Source organism: Siniperca chuatsi, linkage group LG10 (assembly GCF_020085105.1).
Source record: "Siniperca chuatsi isolate FFG_IHB_CAS linkage group LG10, ASM2008510v1, whole genome shotgun sequence".
Lineage (NCBI taxonomy): Eukaryota > Metazoa > Chordata > Actinopteri > Centrarchiformes > Sinipercidae > Siniperca > Siniperca chuatsi.
The window spans coordinates 25,865,548-25,883,492 of NC_058051.1; the positions used below are offsets into that span (position 1 = coordinate 25,865,548).

Consider the following 17,945-nt stretch of genomic DNA (forward strand, 5'->3'; position numbering starts at 1 on the left):
GTCCTCTTTTCCTATCCTGCCCCTGTGCCCTCTTCCATCACTGAGGTGCAGTGAGCATGGCTGGATCTCAGGGCAGCAGGGCAAAGGAGCTGAAATGGATCCACCGTTCACAGGCGGCCAGAAATAACAGTGGAAAATATGTGCAGTGGGAATTGCATCCTCTCGCCTTTTTTCTTGAAATGCTAGTAAGGCAGCAGCATGTTTATTATGCAATGCCTGCACCTCTAGCTCTCTGTGACAATACTGTCACCTCCCTGGTTTTTGTTGTTGTTGAAGTTGTTGTTCTTGAGACACAACTGCAACAAAAACAAGCTAAATCCATTATTTATCAAAGTTACACAATGAAAGTTCTCATATTGGTGGCCGCAAATGGCAGCAAGAGGTGCCAGGTTGAATTTAGAAGACTTTATTACACAAAAATCATGTTAGGTTACATTAAAAAAAGAATGATTTTTTTCACACCACTGCTGTTCTTTAATTTTGTGATTTAGGTTTTGTATATTTGCATAAAAATGTTGCCCAGTAATGTGTTAAGGATGGGCATTAATACTAGTGCCCAAATCCCTAGCTATAGGTTTCAGTAACAAAGACGACACTGCTGCATTACTGAAGGCTTGGCAATAATAATGGAAGCTGAAGCCTATTCAGCATGAGCCTTTGAAAGAGAGGAAGCTGTTGTTTTAACGCGCAGCTGTCAGTCAGTCACCCAGGTTGCTCCAGTATGCGACTCCACTGTAGCCTCTCTGGTTGAATAACCCCCCTCTAAGGTCATCATAAGCAGGAATTGTATTAGCATTTATTTACCAGAGTGCAGTACGTCTCATTGACAATGCTCAGTCTACCTCAGGTCAGCTGTGGGTATGAATGTGGGAAACAGAGACAGAGAGCAGAGAAAGTTGGAGGTAATATCAAATCACATGCAGCGCTTCTTTGTCTTCCTTGAAAACACAGGAACAACAATCTGCACATCCGTTATGGCTCTGTGCATGTGTGCGTACAAACACACACACACACACGCATACACACACAGTGGGAGAAGGGGCTTCATTGTGCAGCCCTGCTGTGTTGAGTGACTGTAGCGTGTGCTGGGCAACAGCTGCTGTGATCCCCGCAACCCTTCCCTCACCCCGCCCCCCCCTCACCTCCACTACTGGCCCATGCTGGTTTGAACATCAATACACTCACACATATAGCATATACAGAGACAAACACACTTTCTCAATTATGTGTTTTTTCAGTTCTCAGGTTTTTGTTTTCCTGTTTACCTCGCTCTCCTTCTTCCATATTACCCCCACACCTGTTTTGTGTTTCCGTTTGTATCAGCTGACAGCGGGCTGCGTCTGTCTGTAGACACCACTCCATAAGGGACACCCCCAGCTCCCCCCACTACTCCCTGACTTTCCCCCCCACTGACAGCTGTCTCCACACTGTAACCCTTTCATGGAGCTGGGCCTCTGTGAAAGTTATACTATAAAGTTTCACCAGCCTCGCACATGTTTTGAGAAGGATCTGAAGGCTTTTTTGGGTGAAGAGGGATTCAAAGGCTTAGAGATACATACACAGACTGAGTTGACTGTTTCCCCAGCCACGTCTCGTTCCTGGTGGGCTTGTTTGTCATCAGTTGCAGCTTCTGCTGCTGATGTGACCCCGTCTGCAGCTCATTACAGCATGCCACCTGTTTGTCCTGAAGCTAAGCGAGACACACACACACACACACAAATCGAGTTTGTTGAGGTGACAGGGGGTTAATCTAACAGGAGTGTCCATGGCGAAGCTGCCGCACAGTGCAGGGACTGTCAGTGTCCCACTGTGTCAATGGCTTTCTTTGTCCCCTGGGTCCGTCTTTCTGTTGCCGCAGGGTTTAGGACCAGGCAGACAGGTGGAGGGTTATTGAGCTTTTGAGGAGCAAAGACAAAACAAAGAAAAAAAATATAGGCTCGAACACATGTTGCTCAGAGTTTTCATAGCGGCTGACAGTTTTGCCGACTACAACTTTTCATAGGCCATGCAATAGCAGGCACATGTTACAAATTTTGCTGTCAGCTGTTTTTTATTTTTATTTGATACATTGTAATAAAGGAAAGCTATTGATGGACACCCAGCTGTTATCTCTTTCAAGCTGACAGTTAATTCCAGCCCATGGTTGTAACAGCAATTAATATCACCCAGTTGTGGGAGATTTGCACAGGGTTTGAAAAACACTTAAATGGTGTTATTTGCACCTTTCATTCACTCCCCCACATTTTGCAGAGGAGCCACTTATTAGGCATTGATCTGAGCCAGAGGTTTGAGCTGAACAGGGCACACACTGTCAGAGTCTGCTGTCATTAACCAACAAGGCAATTGCCAGGAAATTGAAAGACAGACAGGACTGAAAATGAATCTGTGTCAGACTCGGAAAATAATTTTTTCAGCCTTCGCTCTTCTTGTGCCTCTGTTCATCTGCTGTGCAGTGGTGGTGTTTGCGTTCTGCTCCTGCTGACACAGTGAGATGCAGGTGTGAGCGGGACAGCCCCATGGGACACTTAAAGACACACACACACACTGACCTCTGGATCGCACAGGCCTCTGTGCTGCACAAACAGACTGAGAGCCATGTGGCTGAGCAGAACCTTGTCTGGCTAGACAGACAGACACAGACAGAGACACAGCTAGATTCACACACACACACACACACACACACATACACACACACACACACACACACACACACTCATATATAACTGACAGAAGGATGAGTGCATGTTATGTAGCAGGTGAAAACAGGCCCAGCCTGTTGATCACACAGCAACTCAGCTGACACATACTCAGTAGTTGGCTAGCTAAGGAGATGTAAGTTTGATTCTTGTGCTTCTCTAGTGTGTTGAGTTCACATATGTAAATTCCCAACCCTGTATTTGTCTAAGTTTAATGTCAATCGCATAAGCACAAGGATGTTTGTTCTTTATTCAAATGATTGTAGTCCACCAGCCCTGTGTGGATTAGTGTGGATTTGTGGGTGTGGAGTGTATTTGCTTTTCGCTGAAAGTGCTTATTCAAGTTCTTTACTGTTGACACTTTCAACACGTTTTGCTTTGCCAATTGTATACTGCATTCATTCATATATATTTTTTAAAAAGCTTACTGTACAACATTAATATACGTTTCAGTTTTACAATTATGTTGCAGTCATCTATTTGTTTAATAAAGTTTATCTTTTTGAAAGGTTACCCCTAGTGTCAATAAATAGGTTTTATATATATATTTCTACTGTAGTTATACTTTTCTGAGACAGATGCTTCTGAGAAAAGCATCTGTCACTACTACTCCATGTGTAGGTGTGTTTGTTCAGGCTCTACCTAGGTGGACAGATGCCCTGGTGCAGACAAGAGCCCATTGATGGCAGAGAAACAGCTTTCTCTGGCCAGCTGATCCCACCTGCTCGCTACTGTTTCTTTGGCTAAAGATAAAGGCAACAGTTGCCTGTACAGTTGACAGAGATCTCACACATTGACATACACTGGCACAGTGCGCCTAAACATTTGAGGCACATCATCCCATACATCAGGTCAACATAAAACATTAACCTCGTCATACAGAAGGGGTAGAAATCATGTATAACATATTATAATGTGTAATTAACATCTTTAAATGCTGCCAATGAATGAAGAGATTTGTTTGTTTTTGTTTAATATATGTGAAAAGTAAATAATTGATCAATCATCTGTTGGTGTGTGACTGAATGAGCATTCCACAAGCAAACACATACCCAGAGGCTTATTTTTGTGCATACTGCTATGTTTGTCATGCTGCACTGTGACCCTGACCCTTTCATGTGCTTTTTAGGTTACCCAAGTTCCCATCGAGTCATGTGAGCAGTACGGGACCTGTGGAGAGTGTTTGAGCTCTGGGGACCCGCACTGCGGCTGGTGTGTCCTGCATAATATGTGAGTAGCCCTCAGTCATCATCCAGTCAGTTTACAGATACTTTCCATACAGATTTTGTTAGACATCTCCCAGTTTGAGGAGAGGAAACAGAGTCTTTCTAGAAAAGGATAGTTGTGCCTCAGAGGTGCAGAGCTGGTTCAGAGCTACTTGGTGCAGCCATAGTGACTGCTGACCTGTTCTGACATGACTTAATATTAACAGGAAATTAAACCATTCAGTCTGTGTATGACTTACCTATGTACAACTGTCAAATATGCATTTTGCTGTGTCTCTGCATGTTTAATGGACATGGTCTAAATCTGGCAGAGCCAAACTATATTTGTTGTGCATGTTCTGATCAAGTTGAGGGATATTTACCTCCCACAACAACAGCAGCCATAAGAATAAGCATAGAAGTCATGAGTGACACCTGCTGGAGCTGAAATGTTACTGCAACAGATCAAACTTATAGAAAGCCAGACAGGAGGAAAAATAAGATGATAGAAAAAATAAGAGATTGAAAAAAACTGGTATATTTATTGTATTTTGGGTATGACTCATTCATTGCGGTATTGACTGTAGTTAGATGAAACGATGGAGAGGGTATATTGGGGACAGAAGATGATTACAACACACTATTAAAGAAGCTGATAGACATTCTGCTCTATCTCCATCTCTCCCTCTTTGTTTCTTAAGCACACACATACTCTCATCAGTTTGCCCTTCTTCTTAGCTGCTATGTCTTGAATTCCCCACTTACGGCCCCTCCTAAATGCAGCCCCTCTCTCTAAAGGTATAGCTGAATATTTGTGTGTGTCAGAGCCCCGCCGCAATCATCATTATTGTGATGGCGGCCCCTGCAAAGTGCACTTAAAGTAATTTACATCACTCCAAAGCTGGGACAGGACAAATAATTGCCTAGCGACAAGGTAATTCAGCATGTGCCTGCGGAGGTACGGGCGGGGCTGGCTAAAGCTCTGTATTCTCTGCACTTTGCGTGCCTTCACACAGGGATCATTTACCACAACAGCCTTCGTGCTAGGCTGTTAATCATGTGCTTTTGAGTAAGCGTGGTACAGAATGGAATAATTCAGGTTAGTAGAAGGGTGGAAGAGGTGGTGATGCTAAAAGGTGAATGGGTTTTGGAGCTGTTATGGTTAAAGCAGCAATGAGGAGGAAACAGCTGTTTGGTTTGTAAATATCCACTGGAGTATGTGTGTGAGGGCTTGCATCTGAATGTGTGCGTGCATGTTGGTTAGATTTTTGTGTACATACACATACACTTGTGTGGCTCGCTGTACTGTACCGCGGGGAGAAAAGGTCAGCACCCCGATTCACGTCAGATCAGCCATCTGTTCTCTCAACACAGCGGACCCTTGTGCCACCTGTCTCTGGTCCTAATACCCCTTTCTCTGTCCTGACCCTGCAATGTGTGGCAGAACCCCTGTCAGCTCTGGCAGAGTTACTGCAGAGAGGAAAAGAAGTAAAAGGAAGAATAGTTAGCTGTTCTTGCTGCTGCTCATGTGGACTTCTTTGTGCATTTTCAATTTGCGCATGATAAACAGAGGGGAAATGCCAGAAATTAACTCAAAAAAGTATTGCAGAAAAATGTTTCTACACTTGGTTGTGGCGGAGAAGTTGGCTTTTGAAAAAGAAAAGATGCAATAAAGACTGATGGAAACAGATTTTTTTTTCTGTTTGAGCTTCTTCCACTGTAGACAAAGCATTCGTGTCATGCTGCCACTCATAATTACATGCCGTGATAGTGAGCAGCTGTAACAAAAGAGTTTCCCCTTGGGGATCAATAAAGTATTTCTGATTCTGATTCTGATTCTGATGCCTCTCCACCAGAAAATCCAAAAAAATAATGCATAAAAAGAGCTGGGGTATCTAGTGTATACATAACTGTAATGTCCCTGGTTCAAATCCAGACGGTGGCCCTTGTTGCATGTCACCTCCCTCTCTATCACAATAACAACACCTCAGGGTACAAACATCAGAAAAGACAAATTCATTCATAAAAAAAACCCACAAATGCCATGTTAGTGACGCAGCATTGAAATACGATGCTGTATCAGAGTTGCAGGTGCTCAGTTAATTATGTAATCTTTTCAAGTCCTATTTAACTACTTGCAAGATAGTTGATGGAAACAGGCACTTATTTACCCGAAAGTTCAGAAATTTGCACAGGATTTTAATGTAAACACAACTAATGACATAGCAAAGTAAAATTAGATAATGCCTGTAAACCTGAAGGGGTTTGCTATATGGGTTTAGTTAGCATGAAGACTGCATGAATGTAACAAACATAACCAAAGAAGGAAATATCTGTCAAATACTGCTGGAGAAAAGCAGCTGCACCCTTCTGGTGAAGAGCTCCCCTCATCCCACACACCCAAAATTAAATTTCTTGCCAGCCATGGTGCCATCCACAGCTGTGATCAGTACTGCTTCCTTCTGCCCCCTTTTCCCTCCATTTATCCAGTTCTTCGTCATCCATCCCTAAGTCGTTGTTGATTTTATAAAATTATCTTTTCCCCATTCCCTTGTTTGCTTATACCTCCCTCACTCCCCTCACAGCAAAGCTAGCATCTAAGCTATGCCGCTCATCTTCTCTCAGCTCAGCGTGGCTCACTACTGCACTGTCTCCCATTTAGGCTCTTCCCACTGGAATAAGCTCTTCCACACTCCAGAGATGGTTGGCTTGCCACACATAAACACCCCTCGCTTTGATCACCCCCCTCCCTCCTTTTACAGCTGCCATCCACAATATCCATCCTTTTTTCTTCTCCTCCAAACACTGTGTCCCCCTCCCCTTTTTCTTTATGTTTATGCGTGTATGCTTATTGAAGTGCAGCATTCTAAGTTGGCTAATTAGGAACATAGAAGGACATTAGCTTGGTTTGACGATGACGAGGAGAAGGAGAGAATGTGAGGGAGGCAGAGTGAGGCGGTGAGCTGGCCAGGAGTGGCGTCTCTGTCTTCCCTGTCTTTCTACTTTCTTTCTTCTTCCTCTGATTCAGTGTGGTGTGAGACTCTAAAGTCCTTTAATTACCAGCAGCTGCTAGGCATCCACTGAATGCATGAAGAATGAGAGGGGGAAAAAGAGAGGGGATAAGAATGAGGGGAAGAGAATGAGAGAGGGAGAGTGTTTGATGTTGCACACTCATCGGCCCACAAAACCGAGCAGCATTTTGATTGCAGCTCAAAGGGAGCTCATCATCTCGAGCGCTCTTCAGTCGCAGTCCTGTGAATGGGTAGTTCAGCCTTCGTCTGACCACAATCCAAAAACATGGAGCTATGGCGATGCTTTCTGTCTGTCGCTCTCTCTAGCCTGCTTCTCATCGTTGTTAGATTAGCTCTCTAATCATGCCCGAAAGAGGCTTTTCTATCTCAAAATGTCCCACATCACTCTGTTCTCCCGCCATCCTCTCAGCCTGCTCTGAAATTCCAGGAGAGGACAAGAGGTTTTGTTGAGATTTGTCAGGATTAGTCGCAAGTCTGACTTCTGTCCAAGGGCTGAGACTGGACACACATGTGATCTGGTGCCAAGGTCAGCAGTTAACCAGTATAGTGAGTTTATCTAAGTAATACCATTTATTATAAGAATTATATTTTGACTGAAGTAGTGAATGAGGTTGTACTTATGTAATATGTAATATGTATATAAGAAATTTTGTTCAGTATGCTGCTAGTTTGTTGTGTGGATGACAGCTTAGGGCTATTAGTGTAGTAGGCCCCAGCAGAGAGTGAGTCAGCATTTGAGGGCTGCTCAGTTCAGAATTACATATCACTACTATACTCTGATACTGTATTGTATTGTACTGTCAGTCTGCATGTGGCTGAACTGCTCAGATCTGTTTCAGTAACAGCCCACACAGCAGACTGAATGGCACAGCTGTCCACTTTTCACAAATCTCTGTTACAAGCTTAAATGCTGTCAAACAATTTGTTTGGCATCCTGGTTGGAGTGTATTATATGGGTACACTTTGTCAACAGGAAGTCGGGGTCGAGTAGTCTTATTTTGGAATGTGACCCAGGATTTAAGAGAAAGGAGGTAGGAATTTAAGAACAGGAAATAGTAATTTATGTTGTTGTAGAGGGATGCAATTGTTCTCATGTGTTTGTTAAAATCTGTTTGTTTATGTGGCAAACACTGACCATAAAATCTCCTCTAATTTACCAATGGCAACAATTAGCCTAGCAATGAAAATGGCTGCTTCAGTCCATTGTGAATGTCAGACTGTGTGTCTAATGGCCGACTCATCAGCTACAGCCGCAGTTAGCAGTCAGAGGGAAGCTGCATCCATCTTCCCAATTGTGCCTAACGAGATATCGATCATGAACATGCAGGTCTATCAATATTTCCATGGATTCCTAGCACATAGATCTAGTACAGGTTGGCTACATGATGGCTGAAATACTGCACCAGTATGTACAGTATGAGTGGGCAGGCTACAAATAATACAGTTAATGATCCTAAAAACCCAGTGTGTTCGTATCTCTTGCTTTCGCACTCATTTTCTTTTTGAGATGCTTCCATTCCCGCACTGCTTCCTTTGCCTTTTGTTCCCTTTTTCTCTTTTTCTCACCGCTTAGCCCACTCAAGTAAAGCTATAGCTTGATGCAAAGCACTGATCAATATTCTCTTTGTAAATCTTTTTCTTTCTTTATCTCCCCTCTCTTTCTCCTTTCCCTTACCCTCACTCAATATTTTAAACAGTGACTGACACACTTTTGATTATGCATAAACCATACATGTGTGCACATGTTCCTGTGAGTGTGTTTATATGAGTTGACTCAGTTTACACTATAATAACTTCTCGATCCATGAGGAGATGAAGTGAGCGGGTTGTGGCCATACTGTGCTCTGTTACCTGTTGGCGCTGTCCTGCAGTGACATTATCAGTCGCCACAGGAGAAAGACTATGAGTTGCAGTGGTTGGTTTGACCCTTGACATGAACTTTGGGTTTCAAACTGCGCCCTCCCATGTCAGCCCAAGCCCACACAGCAACTTGAGCTGCTGAAGTTTACCATCTCTGTGGTGGTTTGAAATTGAAAACCCTCCTGTTTTTTATTCCTCCTTCACTTACCTTTATACCTCCTGTGGTCTGCATTTAAATGGATATTCTCACACTTTAGGAAGGCAGCAGTAAGAAACAAATGCCCTGAATCACTCAGTATGAGGATAAAACACTGAAGGGAAGAGGGTGTGTGTGTGTGTGTGTGTGTGTGTGTGTGTGTGTGTGTGTGTGTGTGTGTGTAGGCAGCCCAGCGCAGCTCAGCCCTGCACATCACTGCTCACCTAATGATTCCTCTTTAAATGTTGGGGAGCCAAAGTCCCAGTGCATTCAGTCGTCATACTTGTATACATTAACATGTGTTTTTGTAGAAATGCAGGGTCCCCAGACTTAGAGTTCCATTCAACCAAATCATATCATGCCAGTGATTCTCTAACATAATGGGTTACCACTTAAGACTAGTAAAGCTTTGTTAAGCACCATCAAATATTCAAAATACATCTAGTTCATCCTTTCTGTACCTATATCTTCCCACCCTACTCCTTTTCCACCCCCCAACCCTGCCACCAATGTCCTCTCATTTTCCTTTCTGTGTGGTCTTTGTTTCTTTTTGTGGTCTGGGTCTAGTAAGGGAAGGAAGGTGATTGTAAAATGGCTCCCCCTCTGTTCTCTCCTCCTGTTTTTAAACACAGTACTCACAGCTAGAGCTGCAATCAGACAGGCCTTCACACTTTCACTGAAGTCCTTAGATGTGGTAAGGGAAGGGGAGGAGGGATAGAAGAACAGAAATCTTTCCCTGTCGCCTGTCTCTCCTGCTCTGCTGTCAAGGCCGGTGTGTGTGTGTGTGTGTGTGTGTGTGTGTGTGTGTGTGTGTGTGTATGTAAAGGTGTGCATAAATGTGTGAAGGTTTTCAGCAAGGGACTGTATGTTATTATGCGTATGTATTTGTCTGTGCATGTTCTTGTGGATGCACGTTTGAGTGTATACATTATTTTGTCTGTGGCTATGGTCTCTTATGGGGGAATTGTGTGTTTTAGCGTGTACTTGTGAATGGGTGTGTGTATTCATACGTCTGGGTGTCTATCAAAGCTTGGCACAGCAGAGGCGACAGTGTAATTGCCTGTCTAGGGCAACAGAATAAGAAGCGGCCATTGGTGAAATGGACCCTGTGGTCTTTCCCTCTGTTACCCTCACACTCCCGCACCGTAAAAAGTGCCTATGCAGCCACACAACACTACAAATTACACTGTACATTAGATATAGGTTACTGAATTAGATAGCATATACTGTGTCAAGGCTTCATTTACACCTCAGAGCTCCAACTCTAACAGTGCAGCCCACACAAACTGCCACAGGAAAAAACAATACGCTCTCCTTTTCTTTTTTTTATGTGTCTGTTGTTTTTTTTCCCCACTCACCTTACATGACTGCATGAAATGTGGCTGCCACTTACAACTGCATTCATACCCTGCAGTGGAGTTGTAGATGCCAGAGAGGAGTAATGATGGAAGTGCAAGCTACTTCAGCACCATGGACAGGGCTTAGAGAGCATAATACTCAGGCCGAATGCCTCTAGCAACCGCTTGAGAGAAAAAAGCTATGAGCTGCTTATTACAGGAGATGGGCTGAAAGAATTGCATGCATTTGTACTGTCAATCTGTGCATATACATGGAACCATGTATGTATGTGTTCATGTTTGTAGGTATGTGTATGCATTTGTGTGTGTTTCTTTTTTGTACAGAGAAATTCAGATTACGTATCACCTCCTTTAACACCTTATTTCTCCGTGTGAGGAGAAATAAGCTATATAATTTAAATAAGGCATATAAGGACTAAGGAAGTGATTATTATGTGAGTGGTGGAACACAAAGCATCAGCGAAGCTACTGAGTGGCAGGCCAGGGCCAGACAGGGGGATGAGGGGGGTGTAAAGGGGAGGGGGTCAGCAGGGAGAATGTGAGGAAGGCAGAATTCTAGTCAACACTCAGTGGCATGCACTTCAGCTAATGAGAGAGGCAAGGGGTCAGCTTCTAACTACACAGAGATAATGGCCATCTCCTGAAACCATGGCAACAGCAGCCATCCTGTACCCCCCCCCCCTTTGCTGCGCTCTCATCGTACTTCACCCCAAAATGATTTTTTTTTATTTTAAATCACAGTGAGGAAAATCAATGCAGGGCTTTTTCTCAGTTAATGACCGCCCAGGTTTTTGCATCCGTACCCATGCAGCTTGGAGACATGCATAAAACATTGTGCCACAGCCCACACCTGAAAGCACATAAAGTGTAATTTTCTGCTGCCATTGTGGATGTAAAAGAAGCGCAAATTGCAGACGGAATAACACCTTACCTAACAAAGGTGCACTAATTTCAACCTGTGAAAGAGTGAGACAAAAGGGAGAGATATGGACAGGGAATGGAGAGAAAAAAATGTGGCAAATGCAACAGTGATGGAGTCAACGTGTAAAATGAAGAGGTAAGAGAATTCATATCATGTGTAACAATAAAAAATGTCGCATTTACAATGTAGAAATAGAGTTTCCAAAGTCGTGAAGGGGGAAACCAGGTAATCATTTTGGGAAAAAAAAAATGTAAATCCTGCCTCAGCGGCCCCCCTTTCCCAGTGGGAGATTCACACTACTACAATAATTCTACACTTTCCTGCTCTCTAAAATCCCCAGGGAGTGCTGCGCATATGAGTGTTTGTATGTGTGAGTGCCTGGTGTGTCTTTCTGTGTGTGTGTGTGTGTGTGTGTGTGTGTGTGTGTGTGTGTGTGTGTGTGTGTGTGTGTGTGAACCTTAGTGTGCTTGTGCCTGTTCATGTGAGTCTGCTGGAAATGGCTTGAACTTCTGACAACATAATTACATACAGAGGCTGTGGATGAAGATGTAGCTTAGAGTCAATATGTGTGAGAGCATGTGGTTAAGAAGCATGATATGGGCCCTTACACACACTGCCACTGACACACACACACACACACACACACACACACACACACACACACACACACACACAGTCAGCAGCCAGGGGAGAATGGACAGGGCTTGTAGTGGCACATCAGCACCGTGGACAGCAGCTGACCCATTGGAGTCCAATTAGAGCTACTGTGACCAGACAGCCAGTTAGCCAGACACTTAGACTGCTGGGTTGGATGAGGATAGAGAGCCTTTGGTGTAATGGGCTGGAGGGAACACAGTTTTAATAAAAAGGAGGAGGCAGCTGAGTTTTAATGAGGGATGTGGTGGATTGTGGGGGTGTTGTGTGGTACTTCATACGCTGTCTGACCATTAAGATCTCTTATGAGTGAACACCGTGTAATTTGCACTAGTTACATCTCCAAAGTTATGCAGTGATTGAAGAATATAATTTGGGTGTGTAGTGCTTCCATTGCTGGTGCCACCACTTGTTTCTGTGGTTGATTGGGAATGCATAGCTTCCTGGAGGCCATGATCACTTACTCTTTTGTAAAATTTTCAGAGCTACATGTCCTAGAATCCATCTGTTATTGATGGTAAGAGTGTCAAGAATTGGTGTTTTTAAGCAGTCCAACAAAACAGCAAAACTGTTTCATATTATGTCTTCAGTAAGCCATTTTTAATCCTCATCTTCCCTCCCCTTTCTGTTGTTGGATAGGGTTTTAATGTCTGTCACAACACTGGCTATTTGTCTTTCTTATCCCCCAAATTCTCACATAATGTTTTTATTGCAGCATTTATTGTAACGTCTATTCATTCCTATCCTTTACTCTGCTTTTCATTGTTAGTATTTTCTTTCCTATAATAACTTTGGCAGAATTTCTTTTTCCTGTAATTTATTCATTCATGGGGTTACTTATGTTTTAGTTCCTATTATAACTTTGGTAACAATCTAATCTAATATTTTTTTCCTCAGGGCTATAATAGCCTTTTCTTTTCATTTATGTTTCTGTTGAAAAACAAACATCAGTAACCTCTTTCTTTCTTTGTCCCTCGTTCTCCTCTCTTTTCAGCTGCTCTCAGAGGAACCGGTGTGAGCGTGCAGATGAGCCGTATCGCTTTGCCGCCTCTCTCAACCAGTGTGTGAAGGCCACTGTGTACCCAGACAGCATTGCGGTGTCAGAGCCCAGTGTACCTGTAAGTTTACACACACATATTCCTACATACAGAACACACACACAATGCCAAACACCTGCAATCATAACCACTACTTGCACACATTACAATGAAAAATTTTCTCCCATTTACATATTCCCTACCCACGTACAGATGCAAAAGATTTTAAATTATCCCACATAGCAGTTCACCTAGTCTTGATCGTGGTTGATGCATAAACATTAGATGGGAAAGTTCATAAGAGCTCTACGTGGGCGTTTCAGCGTGCATATGCTCACTTGTTACAGAGCAGTCAATATGTGTGCTAAGACATGTTTGTGTGGGTGGGTGTGTAGGTGTTAAAGTTGTCCGAGTGCAGCTGAGTACAGTGCAGTATTTCCACATGGACTGAGCAAAAACAGGCAGATAGAGCATCGGTGAAAGGCTCTGCCTGTCCAAGTTCTGGTGAATGCTGCACATACATGTGTGGACACACACTTTAGGTCTGTAAATTCCCACACTGTTAAAGGGTCAGTTTTTCCAAAACACAAAAGAGAACACATTTTCCAATCCATCCAGACTGAAAATTCCAGGTGAAACTGCTCACAACAAGGTCTCAGGTGTAATATTTTGGCAATTTGGTCCTACAAACCAAGTGCTACTAAGCTCTGTGGTAATAGGATGATGACAGACATAACTACAGGAGACTTCTCCAGATCTCTTCAAACTGAACATCAATACCCTGGTTGATAGCACAGGCACATGGTGTTTTTCCTTGTATTTCGGGTAAGATGAACTGGTTAGACATAAATAATTCAGCGAAATGTGCCTGTAGCTCTGGCAATAACTCACCTTGCATCGCATTATATCTCATCCTCAGTATAACCTCAGTAAATCTTGCCCTGTTGTCCAGTTTACAAACAGCAGTTTATCAGACAACATGTTAGCAGTTATGTTTGTTTCTATGTCAGCCATACCAGCAACAGGGTCATCCCACTAAACCATCCACAAAAATTCCGCAGGGGCCGACAGCTATCTCCATGACAACACAGTCTCTTCATGTGGGCACTGGGAGAGATAGAAACACAGAGAAAACAATCAAATTACCTTTATTAAAACTCTGCCACCAACTAGGCTGGTCGTTGCTGCCAAGCTGCAAAAGCACCCACCACCATCATCATTGGGGAGGACAGGAGAACAAAAAGAGCAAAGGCTTAAAACTCTGGGACAAGCTTAATTTCTATAGCAGCCTTGCTGCCTCTGTGTGTGTTTGTGTGTGTGTGTGTATGAGCAAATTTTGAGTGTTTATCTGTATATGTGTGTCTTGACAGAATGATGAGAGCTAATTAATGTGAGAGGTTACTCAGGGAATTCTACATTGAACAAAAGACATTGATTGCTGTGATTGCTGTAATCACGGATCTCTCTGAAACACCTCAGAGTAAAGCAACACAAACATGGTGAAAGTAAAACAGGGGAAGACGAGAGGTCCTCAGCAAAAAAAAAAAATCCATCCTCTCAATGGGTACCAGAGTAAGCCAGCTAACGAGGGAGGCAGTGTAGTCAGCTACTGAGACAGTCAGCATCTCTTGAAAGGCCTACAGTTAAGCTGCTCAGCTGCCTTGCCTGTCCCAGTAGCCCCGCGGTGTTTAGTGAGAGGCAGATAAAACAAAGAGAAACTTCAAACGGTATGGCCCAAAAATAACAGCTAATGGAACAAGGCTGTGAAATGCCATGGCGATAATTATCCAGGCTGCCTCTCTTGGCTGCAGAGCCAGATCACACACCCTGTGCACAGAATACATTTATTTATAGGCAGAGTAGCTGAATGCTCCAACCCTGGTGTCACTGCTCTCCAGAGAATGACTTCAAACGCCTCGTGTGTGGTATATTGCATATGTACTGCACATTGTCTGTGAGGGTGTGTGTGTGTGTGTGTGTGTGTGTGTGTGTGTGTGTGTGTGTGTATTTAAACTATTTTTTTTGCTTGTGTTTCATGTATCTATTTGTCCTTGTGAGGGACAGAGAAAGAGGAAACAAAAATTGAATTGGCCAAGTGGCCATTTTTTCCAATTTCCTTTATGCTGCTTAGTATTGACCATTGGCTGAATCACAATGTCTCTCTCTACCTCTGGAATGATATCTTCTACACTCAAATGGAAGATTAAGAGCTGAACACAGCCTTATTTTCCTTATTATGGTGTTGATAACATTTTTAAGACACAGCAACATTTCTTGGCAAAGTGGATGGACAGCTTTGCCAGCAGCAGTGTGTTCTTTTTTCATTCTATTTGGAGCTCATTACACTGCTGCATTCAAGCCACTATGTTTTTCACATCTTCCCTAGCCTATCATATCTGCTAATGCCATTAGGGACGTGCAATAAGAATTGTTTCACAGTTTCTTTGCTAATATAACATTGCTGAGGCTTCACACGTCAGCCTGTTGTATCATCATATATGCATTTGGCTGTGCCCCAATCTGTGTAGAAAAACTTGGCATATTGTCAACCATACTGCCCATTTTGATCCATGTTCAAATTATTGTGTATAACAAACTTTGTCACATCACATAAACATTGTTGTCATGTGCCCCACCCCTTATACAGCTGCTGGTGAAGGTGAGCCACGTTCCAGACCTTTCTGCGGGCATCACCTGCTCCTTTGGCAACCTGACGGAGGTGGAGGGGCAGGTCAATGGCAACCAGATACTCTGTGTGTCTCCTGCTGCCAAGGATGTCCCCCTCATCCCCACCGACCAAGGTAGATACAACAAACAGACGAACACATACTACCATCCAATGCATGCAAACTGAAGAATGGTTTGCTTCCTAAATAAATTATTTCCCTATGTAGTCCACAGTACACTGATCTGATCATGGCGATTAGATAAGAACCTTTAAACATAGTGTGATTCAAATTTGTCAGTCTCTTTCTGCTATTTTTTCTGCACTGAGCCAACTGTTCATCTGCACGCACTCTGCAACATCTTTATTGATTCAACACTCCTAGTTTTAGCAGGCACCGTCTACATAATAAGCTCCCACTGATTCAGGATCAGTTGTCTGGCTGTGAAGTGTGTTACACACAAGGCCAGGCCCCATTAGAGCGGATGGAGGATCAGACTGAGGTCCCCTGGCCTGTGGCTGAGCTGCAGATCATGACATTACTGCCCTCAGATCGGGCTAATAGGCAATGGTCTAACATGCAAGTTCAATCAGCCAGGGGACGATTTAGTTGGAGGGATGACGAAGAAGTTGATGTGGTGGATTAGTGTCTTAGCATAGAGAAGGCACAGGGAGCTGGTCTACTGTTTGCTTCTGAGAAAAGTGGTACCTGATAAGTACACAAATTCATTATAGTAATGAATTGTATTTCAGAAGCGGTCAAAAGGTCCAATCAGCTATTTTTAGAGTAGAAACGTATTCATATTTGACTTGAACATATCTAAACACTGCCGACAACTTTCCAGGTCCAGGAATAAAGATATGCTAATCACTTCTAATATACTATTCATAGAAAACTCATGACCTTTCAAGCATTCCTCCAGCATATATCCATAAATATTCCACTGCAGATCTGGCATTCATTTATTTGCAAACATATATATCATTATGAATACTAACACCTGTTGTTTGACAATAAATACCTGTTGTTTGCTAGCCAAGATGGCTGCAGGGTGGCAAAACCAAACACCCTGAATAATATATTATGTGCATTGTGTGGAAATCACTGTGTGTTTTGGGGGTTTGGTAATCCTCCTCCCTGTGAGTAAATGACAGCCCTGTTTGCCCAGAGCTCCCATGGGGATTGGTGCATCAGGCACTAATATGAATGTTCTCCCCTAGGTAAATGTCAGCCAATCTCTCCCAAGCCCTTCCTCCATCCATCTAGCTATCCATCCATCCTACCATTCCTCTCTCTCTATCCCCCTCCTCCCTTTTGACCACCTTCCCTGTTCCTCCCTCCTCTTTTGTTGCCTCTCCAAGCTGTTTATACCTCCATCAATTCCCCTGAGGCCACTTCCTCCTGGCCTCCTCCATCTCCTGTCCCTTAGCAAGCCTTTCTATCTGTTGCACATCAACATTGATCGTGCGGTGGTGATGACCTGAGGAGAGGAGAGTAGAGGAGGAAATGAGATGAGTAAATGACATTAAAGGTGGAGAAGAAGGGAAAATAAAGGAGAAAGGAGAAATTAAAACAAGAGCGAAGGAGTGGAAGGAGAGGTTAGGAAAAAACTGAGGACTCTGGACTGATGTTGAGGTTGAAATGAAAGAAAATAGCTGGCACTCTTCTCCACTATGGAAAAATAAAATCCTAGAGGAGGGCGGGAACTCTGTACCGCTTTGTTTGCCAGATCCTGTGAGACAAATGTGCAATGCTAGAAGTCAGCTATGAGCCTAGTCTGCCTGCCACACAGACTTGTGTGAAACAGAGCCTGATTCCCAACAGGTGCTGTGGAGAGAACGGGGCACGGAGGGTCATTCAAGCCTCCTACACACTGAATGTCATCTGAAATTCAGGCTGCTCTACACAAACACATATACAAACACACACTCTCACACACACACACACACACACACACGTTTATGGAGTCTATATTCTCGTGGGGAGAGATAAGAGGCTGCAGAAGCACAGCCAGAACTCTGTTCAGCAAAATGCAGGAAAACTAAATTTGATCAGATGAAATGGCCCTGTATGTGATTGAAATTTGTTGTGCATATATATTCACAAGCAATGTTTTTATTTTACTTGCATATAAACAATACCATGCAAGAAATGTTACCTTTCTAGATATCTTACACTTGCACTTGTATGCCAACATCATGCTAACTTATTAGCACAAGATTTAGTGATGTCTGCTGTTCACAACCATGCAAAATAAGGTAAAGATGAAGGGACTGCACTATAATAATGTATTAGCATACAATAAATGTTCATCTCGTC

General features: G+C 43.3%; 1 protein-coding gene across 3 annotated transcripts in view; it reads left to right on the forward strand.

Moving 5' to 3' along the window:
- plxna2 (plexin A2) overlaps positions 1-17,945 on the forward strand; it is a 164,930-nt gene that overhangs the window by 86,664 nt on the left and 60,321 nt on the right. For all 3 annotated transcript variants that reach the window (XM_044212704.1, XM_044212706.1, XM_044212705.1), the window contains exons 5-7: positions 3,826-3,926; positions 12,918-13,041; positions 15,608-15,761. In XM_044212704.1, coding sequence (XP_044068639.1) covers positions 3,826-3,926; positions 12,918-13,041; positions 15,608-15,761 — 379 coding nt within the window. The remainder of the gene's footprint in view (positions 1-3,825; positions 3,927-12,917; positions 13,042-15,607; positions 15,762-17,945) is intronic.